This window comes from Mustela lutreola, chromosome 2 (genome assembly GCF_030435805.1).
Source record: "Mustela lutreola isolate mMusLut2 chromosome 2, mMusLut2.pri, whole genome shotgun sequence".
Lineage (NCBI taxonomy): Eukaryota > Metazoa > Chordata > Mammalia > Carnivora > Mustelidae > Mustela > Mustela lutreola.
In genome coordinates this window covers 190669483-190681881 of record NC_081291.1, presented here as the reverse complement: position 1 = coordinate 190681881, position 12399 = coordinate 190669483, and the positions used below count along the sequence as shown (strand labels likewise).

Below are 12399 nucleotides of genomic sequence, written 5' to 3'. Positions count from 1 at the left end.
TTTTAACAAAATAGAGTTTGTAGTCTATTTCTCTATTATGAAATAAATACTATTCTTATGATCAAGCACCAATTTATGGTTTTGATTATTAATTTTATGGCATTACTCATTCTTAGATTCATTTATGTTCAGAGTTCTGAACTATTCAACTGAAACACAACAATGAACAAGAGAATTCTTGTTCTGTCAAACCTTCTGCAAGATCTGAGTCATAAACAATGTATTACAGTATGAAGTATTAGAACATCTCAAATACAACAATTTATATATAACACCTAATAAATATAATTAATATTAAGTTCTTCATATATTTAATTAATTTTGATTTCTGAAATCTGACCTCACCATCACAGACAATTAAGATCCTTGTATAACTAAGAACTTTAACAGTGAGTTGCAAACCTTTCTTCTAGCCAAAGTTTGGACTGCCTACCAGAAGCAGAATAATTAAATGTACTTTATCTTCCTTCCTAGCTGTTGGAGCAGGTGCTAATATGCTGTGAAATGATAAAAAAGCATTACCAATAAAAAGAAAAATAACAAATTTAAAGCATTCTGAATTATTGATATAGTTAATAGTGCAATACACTATTAACTCTCCTGGTTGGTCCCATGAAGACAAGGATCTGTGTCATTACAGTTCAACATAAAAATATCTAGAACAGTGTGTCTTAGAAAAAAGATGCACCATAAATATTTGTCAAATAAGTCATCCAGACCAGAGATCTATGTATATACTTTGATACAAAATGAGTTCCAGTAACCTTAAAAAAAGTAAGATTTTTTTTTTCCCTAACAGACTAAAATGAACAGGCTATAATCAATGACCACTTAAATTGATAAAAGTTCTCTCCTGTAGAAAAGTAATTATGCTTACATATTTATCTACAATTTGGAAGCCATCAGTTCACATTACTTAAAATTGAAATTGGAATAATATCTTGAATTCTTATGCTCTATCTTATTCCATTTCTCTTTTCTATGCTATCACTATTACAGGGCAATTTGAGAAGCCTAAAATAAAATGCATTTCTATTACATATTTAATCTCTTAACACAAAAAAGAGACACTTGTAATTAGCTTTTCTAATAAGAGAACAGACTCATTAAAATTTTATCTGAATAAAAATCACAATTATTACTTACCAAGGTCTTTGATTCTTGGTAGTACATTGCATGTAAAATGTTTATAAGAAGCTATTTTTCCTTCATAGGAAGAAATTCCCACATGAGATTCATAAATTCTTAGACCTCTTGGCTTCTTTGGTTTGGAATGCTTAAACTACAGAATATAAAATTAAATTAGATCAGAAACACAGGTATGATACTAACTGATTAAGCATGTTAAATGAAATGGTGAATCAACTAAAATAGTTTGGAACTGCTTATGCATATAAGAGGCATTTGGCTACATCCATTAAATTTTCTCTTGAAAAGAAATCCCTTTTTAGGATCATGTTAATGGATCTGTTTTATAAGAGCAATCATGAAATGGCTTATGCCTTATCATTGAATCTTAGAGAAAACACAAGAGCTTAAAATGCACACATAGTTATTAAAGGCAAAGCATTTATTAACAAGCTCCAATAATGTAGAAGACAAAAAAATGAGTTCAAAGATACATATAAACCTTGACAATAATATGGCCTTAAAAATAACTTGAAATAATACATTCATGAGGTATCTTCCCTAGCCCTTGTTTCTAAGGACACTGATCCTGCTTCCAACCAATAACAATGAGAAATATTCTTCATCACTGAAGAATCTGCGATGAATCAGAAATTGTGACTAAAAAAAAAGAAAAAAGCAGTATCCCTTCCAGGTCACTGTATAGAGATTTCTATCTCCTTCTTAACCTCAGAAACACAAGATAAAACAAGAACTCACATCTCCATTTTATTGGCTACAGATGATGGACTCTGATATATGTATAGTATACCGGGTACACTATGATGTAAAAATATAAAACTGGCAGTGAAGAGAGAGGTTGGACATTACTATACTATAAAATTTATACAAGTAAAAATTAATTTTCCTAGAAATATTGGAACAAGCATTTATTTAAAGATTTGTTGTTCTCACTTTATATGAGTGTTCTGGATCCCAGTGTATCCAATCATAATTCACATTATCACCTTCACGAGTCACATACTTCGCCCATGGTGAAATACGATATAAGATCTCTCCACTTTTACTCCTAATAACTACCTAAAAAGAGAACGAGATGTTATTGCTTTAAAATACTTTGAAAACGCTAAGATAACACCTAAGAGTTTATGAGCACTGCTACCTTATAGTAAGAAGAGGAGGAATGGTCATAAGACTCTAAACCACCATACAAATCTGTACCCGTAAAGATGTTTAAATTCGCGGCACCGGGGTGGCTCACTGGGTTAAGCCTCTGCCTTCAGCTCAGGTCACGATCTTTGGGTCCTGGGATCGAGTCCCATATCAGGCTCTCTGCTCAGCAGGGGGCCTGCTTCACCGTCTCTCTCTCTCTCTGCCTACTTGCAATCTCTCTCTCTGTGTGTCAAATAAATAAAATCTCTAAAAAAAGATATTTAAATTCCATGGATTTTACTTTCTTATCTGTTATAGTATATGACCCTTAAAGTCACTACCAGAGGAAATATTTTATGATTCTCTGGCAACTTCCATCATTGTGAATCAACCATTAGAATCGTTAATTAAAGCAGACAGTAGGTAGTAGAAAGACAAGAATATATTTTGGAAACTATTGTGAATAAGTCAACAGAAGGACATAACCCTACTATATGTTAAAAAAAAAAAAGTAATGAGCTATAGTGCCATCTCTTTCATCATGTTTTCATAGCAATTACAACATTTTCAAGAAGCTAAAGGAGGAAAATGAGTTTTGATTAGCATTAGTATTGTGCACACACAAATATACGTACACGCACAGATATCACTCTGCAAATATTTTCCACCTCTTTTCAACTTCTTCTATATCTTATTCCAAGTATGCTTTACCATATAAAACCAAGGATTTCCCACTTTAGCCATCCATTCCTATATTTGCCAATATTATCACTACTGTTATCAATAATAAAAAAATAAATAAACGCAAATCCACCCTTATAGACTTAATGCTGAATAAAAGATTTTGAATTTATCAACATGGCTAAATAACAATGTGAACCACATGAGCAGTGCTTCCAAGAGATTGAAATGGTAGCTTTTTTCTTGTTTCCTTTTTTAATTAAACCTTCTAAACATAGGTATAGGATGATCAAAATTGTTCAGATTAGAAGCTATATTATGCCCTTAGCATTGAGAGAGAATATGGCTTCAGTCTCCTCGAATAGAGAAAAGCTCTGGTGTGCATAATTCTTGGTAATTAAATATTTGTGTAATGTTTACAGTTTAGAAAAGACTTTCATCATTATACCTTACTTGATTCTAGAGAATCTTTACTACTCGAATATCAAGTGATACTGAGTTGCCAAAAGTCCTGAATAGCAGAGCCAAAAGTTAAACACAGAGACTCTGATACTTACTTTCTTTGCTCTTAACAGGCAACCACAGCACTTTCTGCAGACACCAAAAAATGATAAATTATCATTTATGATGGAAGAGCAGGTGAGTGGTGAAAAGGAATGTCTAACTCACATGAACAAAATTCTTTCTCCTTCATTAGGCCTTCAAGTTATTGAAGTCACTGACTGCTAAGTATTGCTAGGATTCAAATAATTATCATAAAAAGATGAATGAATTGGATTCATCCATTTCACTAGTATTCTTCCTAAAAGATATGTCTGCCTCTGAGGCACATGAATTTCTGGTATAATATACAATAGTAATATGCTTAAGAAAAGGTCCTTTGTCTCACTCATCAACTGAGAATAGGCCATGGGGAAATAAAATATAGTAATCAGTTTTCAGTAAATAACACTCTGCTTAATCCAACTATCTATCTTTTTTCTCCTTTGCAAAATGGTTCTACAGTCCCTCCAAGGAGGGACTCTCTCATATAATCATAATTATTTGTAAAGGTGCCTGTTGGCAGAGAGAATATTTGAAACTTTAAGTAGAGGACATCAAGAATCTCCTCATGCTTACTGTAATTTACACATTCCTTAGAACATTAATTTGCTTGTTTTACACATGTCTATAGAGGCTACTGTGCTATGGGTGCTGGAAGGATGTCCATATCAATTTGCTTGTTTTACACACGTCTATAGAGGCTACTCTACTAATTAATATTAATTTGCTTGTTTTACACATGTCTATAGAGGCTACTGTGCTATGGGTGTTGGAAGGACGTCCATCAGTGTATCATATTCCTACATATTTTTCTGGGTATGCCATGAATACAAGGCCTTGACAGTTACTGACAGAAGCCATTTCTCAGAGTTGTGTTTGTAGCATGCAATCCTGAGGAATAAGATAATGTCTCCTCTGAATATACTGAACAGGCTTGCTTACTGCTTTCCATAAAAGAATGAATTCCCCAAGATAAATATTCTGGAGCTATGAGGCAAACTAACTGTATGAGTAGCTTCTATCAGGACCCCTTGGAGTCACGGCATGGGATTTGGAAGACCAGGAAAACCAATGCAAAGATGATGCTCATGCTGCTTACTGTGTGGTGACTGGTAAGATCATTTGTCTCTGACCCAGGAGTTGTGTGCATTCTGCCAGACTGCATGAAACAGTCACAAGCTAAGTTATAAGCTCGTAGGTAGGGTACAATCATACTCTACACCTGACAAAAGATTATTTAATCATTCACTGAATGACTTCAATATTCTTGTTTTCAAAAGTTCCCTTTCTTCCTTCCCAGTTATTCCTTAGTATTGTTTGTTAGAAGAGTAACTTTGAAATTCCCTTCTGTTCCTTCTGTAACAGAATTAACATTTTCAAGAATGTTTCTAAAGTCTAAAGAATATTTCTAAAGTCTAGGTCCTCCAGTGATATAGAAAAGCAAAACTTCTCACCAAATCTGGAACACTTATCTGTGATCATTACATAAATGATAAATAAATTTCTCTGTTCCTTAGGCCCCTAAATTTTAGAAGTTTCTTTATTACACTAGTTCAATTTTCCTGAGCACTCAACTACAGAAGCCACCTCAGATTGTTTTTGATTTGCTGTCCTTATTTGGTAACCAGCTAAGAGTATTATAATAAATCTAAGTAAATCTAAATTGTGAGATGTTCCAGTGAATGGGGAATATAATCTTTCTTGACTAAACTCTGCTCACAGTTTTTGGGGGAGAGGGCAATTCCTAAAATTTGGATCTCCTGAGTTCAGATTCAGATGAAAGGTTTTTTTAGATCACGAGATAAGACTTTACATCAAAATAGCACATGCTACAAAACAAATTGAAAAGAGATAGCTTGATAGATCTTTCAATGATAATAAGTCTAACAGATGATGAAGAAGAAAGAATTCACTTGATACTACTAAATTCAAAGTCTTATACACTCTTAGTATAAAATAGTATAAAAGCTCTGAGTAGCAATTTGGCAATATGCATGAAAAAAGTAATTCTCAATGACTTAGCAATTCTACTTATAGAACTTTGCCATGGAAATGATCAGAGATGTGTCCAAAGAATTATATCCTTGTCTACTGAACTTAGTGTTACTTTTATCAGCAAAAAGTGAATGACTCAATAATATGTATAATGGTATGTATAATGACTCAAAAAAACCTATAGTATTGAATTATATTGAAAGTTGTAAGAACATTCTTTCATGTCATGAAGAAGAATATATTGCATCTCCTAATGTAAATGCAAACGAAAATATTTAAACACATAGAAAAAAATACTTAAATGATTGGCTATGGATAGATTATTGTAACCTTTATTTCCTGGTTGTATGCATATACATATCACTTCATTTCATTTGTATAACTGAGTGGGGATCCTACTGCAGGGCTTGATCCCAGGACCCTGAGATCATGGCCTGAGACGAAATCAGAGTTGTACAATTAACCAACAGAGCCATGAAGGCACCCCTTCATTTGTATAACTTTTTATCAGAAACAAATAAGTATTTTAGTAAGGACCACAAATACATTAATTATGTAATTGCATACACATTTGTGGAGCTATTCTATTCAAGTTGCATGCATTATGTACTTTAAATATATTGACACAGTGTTAAAAATAAAACTTCAAAAGTGTATCAAATTATTTTAAAGGAATATCCTAATGAATACAATATCATGATGAACTTTTTATAGGGCAAATGGATACTTTGTAAAATTATAACATCTTATAACATGGTAAAAATATTATCAGGCTCCTTTTTAAAACAAATTATCTCTTTGACATGGGAAGTTACTATCAAAAGACAATAAATAAACAAGTATATAAAAGAAACCTCTACATGTACAAAAATCAAATTGACTTATGAGCTATATGAATTCAAATTTTATTTAGAAAATGTCACTTAGAACTCAAATAAACAATATAAGAAACAGTTTGGTAAAATAGTGAAGACCTTAAAAAATTGTGTGTGCGTGTGTGTGTGTGTGTGTGCGCGCATGTATTCATTCATTCTGTAATGCCTTTTGAAATGCTTCTTGTCAAAGAATATTGTTCCAATGGACTGGAAAATTATGACATAATATGCACATCAGGTGGCCAACAATCTCATATAAAAACTGTGGATGTGTTCAGCTGGTTAGAAGTATTAGCATACTCTGGAAAATGGTATTGAATTTAAGTCTGGGTTTCATGAGTGAATGTGTAGAAGACCAAGAGAAAAGGAACAGATATGGAATACTAAAATTCAATTTCTTAAATATACTACCAAAAATACAGTCATAAAAATAACTATTTAGTGGCATGCAGGTTAAAGTAAATAACCAAGCAAAGTCATTTCTAATTTATAAAGCAATGTTATCTCCACTTTTAAACTACCTCTAAGTTATATAACATCTAAGTAATTTATACTATAAAGAGAAAATATATAAATATATTGATTTAGTACATATTATATACTAATATATACCAACACACAAAAATATATGTTTGTATATATATCAATATATATACAAATAAATATACATAAACATATATAAAACAATGGGTACAGATATACCAAGTACAATACTGAATACGAGTATTCTTTGTGCATTTAAAGTGTGACTGAATACATATATGTATATATAAATATATATATTTACAGAGAAAGAGAAGTATACATACATAGAAAATATACTGTAATTTGTTCTTAAGTAATTTTAGAAGTGTGGGGGATGGGCTAGATGGGTAATAGGTACTGAAAAGGGCACTTGTGACAAGCTCTGGGTGTTGTATGATGAATCATTGACTTCTACTCCAGAAATCAAATCCACACTGTAAGTTAACTAAAATTTAAATTAAAAAAAAATGTGCATGGGGCAAAACTAAGAAGATAAATTTTTAGAAAAAGTAATCAATGTTCATAATAAAGTAGGAAAATAAGTGATATTCTAGAGAATGTGATGATTCTATCAGTGAGTAGAATCCTAAAAAAATAAATGTTTTTAATATTTACAAATAACATAGTATAAATATTATTTTTTAAATTTTTTTAAAGATGTATTTACCTGAGAGAGAGAGATAGAAAGAGAATTCTAAGCAGATTACGCTGAGCATGGAGGCAGACGCTGGACTCGATCTCATGAACCTGAGATCATGACCTGAGCCAAAATCAAGGGTCAGTCACCCTGCCTCCATCAGAAAGAATGAATACCCAACTTTTGTAGCAACATGGACAGGATTGGAAGAGATTATGCTGAGTGAAGTAAGTCAAGCAGAGAGAGTCAATTATCATATGGTTTCACTTATTTGTGGAGCATAACAAATAGCATGGAGGACAAGGGGAGATGGAGAGGAGAAGGGAGTTGAGGGAAATTGGAAGGGGAGGTGAACCATGAGAGCCTATGGACTCTGAAAAACAATCTGAGGGTTTTGAAGGGGTGGGGAGGTGGGAGGTTGGGGGAACCAGGTGGTGGGTATTAGAGAGGGCATGGATTGCATGGAGCACTGGGCGTGGTGCAAAAACAATGAATACTGTTACGCCAAAAAGAAAAAATTAAAAAAAAAAAAAAAAGAAAGAAAGACAAAAAAAAAAAAAACCCACAAATAAATAAATAAAATCTTTTTATTTAATAATAATAAAAAAAAAAAAGTCAGTCACCCAACCAACTGAGACACCCAGGAACCCAAACATTATTTTAAATGCATAGATATAATTATTAACACACAAAATAGCAAAATATAATTTTAAAGATGCTCTTAAACCTCATTTTAATTCAACTGAAGTTTTACACATAATCTTTGTTTTAAAAAATGATATACAAGTATACTTTCCCCCATAGTTTTGTTTGTTCTTCCAACTTGGATCAGTTTCAAGATTCATTAACATTATGTAAGAATGAATCACTATGCTCTTTTGGGAGTCTCAAAAATGGCCTCTCAAAATATAGTCATATCCTATGCTTTAGAATCTGTAATTGATGCTTTATGTAACAAAGATAGGTTTTGTAGATATGATAAAGTAATCTTAAAATGGAGAGATTAGATAATCTAGATTACAAGAGGGAAAAATCACATTTATCCTTATTAGAGGAAATGAAGGATGTTTACACATCGATAGAAGAGGAAAAAGCAATGTGACCAAGGAGGCAGAGTGATGCAGACATAAGCCAAAGAATTCCGGCAGCAGCCAGAAACTGGAAGGGTCAAAGAACAGAGTCTCCTACTCCAGAGGGAATGTGTTCATTCCAACACCTTGATTTGAGCCCAGTGATACCAGTTTTGAACTTCTGGCTTCCAAAACTGTGGGAGAACAAATTCTATTATTTAAAGCCAACAAATTTGTGCAGCAGCCATAAGAAACTAAAATAGGAAGAAAAAATTGCAGGCAATCATTTTTTAAGAATAATATGGAAAGTACTTAAATTTAGTTAAACATTGTCCATGCTGGAAAGAGTTAAAGTTATCTTACTGAATAGTCTAAATAACATATTTTATCTCTTATGAACTTCCTACTCCCCAAAAGAAGACATCTACCAATGCATTTCAGTAACATTCACTAAACAAGTCTCCTTGACAATTCCCAGAAAAAGCAAACTCCTTCAGAATACATGTTGCTGATCTTCAGAACTGATAGGAGAGCTTACAAAAAAAGTGAATTTGTAATATGCAGTTTGATTGTTAGTCTACCCCCAGGTAATTATATTCAGAGATTGAAAAAAAGGAACAACTCTATATGATGCAAGCAAAAGCTCTGAATTCACCATATGCAAAAGCTAAGCAGTTATTTTTTTCTACCCTATATCTGATATATCTGCTTCATTAAATAGAGACGAGACTATTTCAATAGGTAATCAGTTAGCAAAAATAATAATAACAATGTTTACTGAGGAAATTTCATTCTGGATATCTTAATCAGGGATATAAGAAACACTATCTGATATTAAAAGATATTTCATTGTAAAGTTTGAGTTTATGTCTCAATTAACTGAGGGGAAAAAACCCAAACACCAATAAAAGTATCAAGGCAGTTTTCTAAATAACAACAAGCCCATAATACGTAAATGAGCACTTTGTTAAAATTATATTTCATTGTTAAAATTATATAAATTAGGTTTATGTATGAACTATAACTGGGATTACCATTGTTTACATATTGAGGCTGCTATGGGTACCAAATAAATATAACTCTGTTATTTGAATTTTTAAAAATTCTGTTAATTTTATCTGGATAATAAAGCTCACACATTTTAGAGATCTCCTTTTTGATCTCATAATTTAGACCATAAAATTGTTAACTCAAAAAACCTTATATAAGTAGTGTACATATAAAATCATCATAAAAATTATCACATCTTGAAAGACACATACAGATTGAAAGTGAGGGGATGGAATAGCACTGATCATGCAAATGGAAGTGAAAAGAAAGCCAGGGTAACAATACTTACATCAGACAAAATAGACTTTAAAACAAAGACTGTGACAAGAGACAAAGAAGGACACTGTAGAATACTTATATAAATACTTATGCACCCAACATGGGAGCATCCAAATACATAAAAGAGTTACTAAAAAATATGAAAGAATTGATTGTAATACAGTAATTGTAGGGGACTTCCACACCCCACTTAGATCAAAGGAGAGATCATCTAGATAGAAAATCAATAAGGAAACAGTGGATTAGACTGACACACTAGATCAGATAGATTTAATAGAAATATTCTGAACATTCCATCCTAACACAATAGAATACACATCCTTTCAAGTGCAAACAAAACATTCTCCAGAACAGATCACATATTAGACCACAAACAAGTCTCAACAAATTCAAAAAGACTGAAGTCATACCATGCATCTTTTCTGACCACAACACTATGAAGCTAGAAGTCAACCACAAGAAAAATATGTAAAGAACACAAATACATGAAGATTAAATAACATGTTACTAAACAATGAATGGATCAACCAAGAAATCAAAGAAGAAATCAAAACATATATGGAGATAAAAGAAAATGAAAAACAGTGGACCAAAATCTTTGGGATGTTGCAAAAGTTATTCTAAGAGAGAAGCTTATAGTGATACAGGCATACAACAAGAAGCAAGAAAAATTTCAAACAAATAACCTAGTTTTACATCTAAACAAGCTAGGAAAAGAACAAATAAAACCTCAAACCAGCAGAATGCAGAAAATAATAAAGATTAGAGCAGAAATCAGTAACATGGAAATTAAAAAAAAAAAAAATAGAACAGATCAATGAAACCAGGAGTTGGTTCCTTGGAAAGATCAACAAAATTAATAAACCTCTAGCCAGACTAATCAAAATAAATAAACAAATAAATAAATAAATAAATAAGAGTGACAGACAGAAACGGGGCTCAAATAAAATCAGACACAAAAGAGGAAAAGAAATAAGCAACACCACAGAAATACAAAGGAGTTTAGGAGAATACTATGAAAAATTATGTGCCAACAGACTGGAAGAAACAGATAAACTTCTAGAAACATATAACCTATCAAAACTGGAACAGGAAGAAATAGAAAATTTGAACAGACCCATTACCAGTGATTAAATTGAATCCCTAATCAAAAAACTCCCAACACAAATGTGTAGAACTAGAGGGCTTCACAGATGATTTTTACCAAACACTTAAAGAGAAGTTAATACCTAATCTTCTCTAGCATTTCCAAAACATAGAAAAGGAAGGAAAAAAATCCAAAATCATTCTATAAGGTCAGCATTTTCCTGATGCCAAAACCAGATAAAGACATCATAAGCAGTGTCTGGGTGGCTCAGTCAGATGGACATCCAACTCTTGGTTTCGGCTCAAGTCATGATCTCAGAGTTGTGAGATCAAGCCCCATGTCAGGTTCCGTGCTTAGTACAGAGTCTACTTGAGAATCTCTGCCTCTCCCTCTGCCCCTCTCCTCACTTGCCCTCTCTCTCTTTCACCTTCAAATAAGTAAATAAATAAATAAAATCTGAAAAAAGTACAACATCCATTCATGATAAAAACCCCCAACAATGTAGGTTTAGATGGAACATACACCAACATAATAAAGGCCATATATGAAAAACCTACAACTAATATCATACTCAAAGGGGGAAAAAGTAGAGCTTTTCCCCTAAGTCAGGGAACAAGACAAGAATGTCCATTATCACAACTATCATTTAACATCGTACTGGAGGTCCTCGCCACTGCATTCAGACAAAAGAAAGGCATCCAAATAAGTGAAGAAGTGTAACTTTCATTATCATCAGATGACATTATATCATATTGAGAGAACCCTACGGACTCCACCAAAAAACCTGTTAAAACTGATAAATGAATTCAGTAAAGCCACAGAAACTTCAATCTATAAAAATATAGATTGAAGAAATATAGATCTTCAATCTATAGAAATCTGTTGCATTTCTATACATTAATAATGAAGCAACATAAAGAGAAATTAAAAAATAATCACTTTTACGATTGCATCAAAAAGAGTAAGATACCTAGGAATAAACCTAATCGAAGAGGTGAAAGACCTGTACACTGAAAACCATAAAATACTGACAAAAGGAATCGAAGAGGACACAAACAAATAGAAAGCTGTTCCATGTTCATGTACTAGAAGAACAAATATGGTTAAAATATCTATACTATCCAAAGAAATCTACACATTTAAGGCAATCCCATCAAAATACCAAAAGCATTTTTCAAAGAACTGGAATTAAAAATCCTAAAATTCGTATGGAGCCACAAAAGATCCAGAATAGTCAAAGAAAGTAATCTTGAAAAAGAAAAACAGAACTGGAGGTATCACAATTCCAAACTTCAAGTTATACTCCAGAGTGGCAGTAATCAAAATACTATGGTACTTGCACAAAAATACACACATAGGTCAATGGAACAGAACAGA

At 32.4% G+C, this 12399-nt stretch overlaps 1 protein-coding gene across 1 annotated transcript in view; it reads right to left on the bottom strand.

Moving 5' to 3' along the window:
* GBE1 (1,4-alpha-glucan branching enzyme 1) overlaps positions 1-12399 on the bottom strand; it is a 278156-nt gene that overhangs the window by 140605 nt on the left and 125152 nt on the right. Inside the window, exons 4-5 of the mRNA XM_059164440.1 lie at positions 2083-2208; positions 1147-1282 (exon numbers count right to left, since the gene is read on the bottom strand). Coding sequence (XP_059020423.1) covers positions 1147-1282; positions 2083-2208 — 262 coding nt within the window. The remainder of the gene's footprint in view (positions 1-1146; positions 1283-2082; positions 2209-12399) is intronic.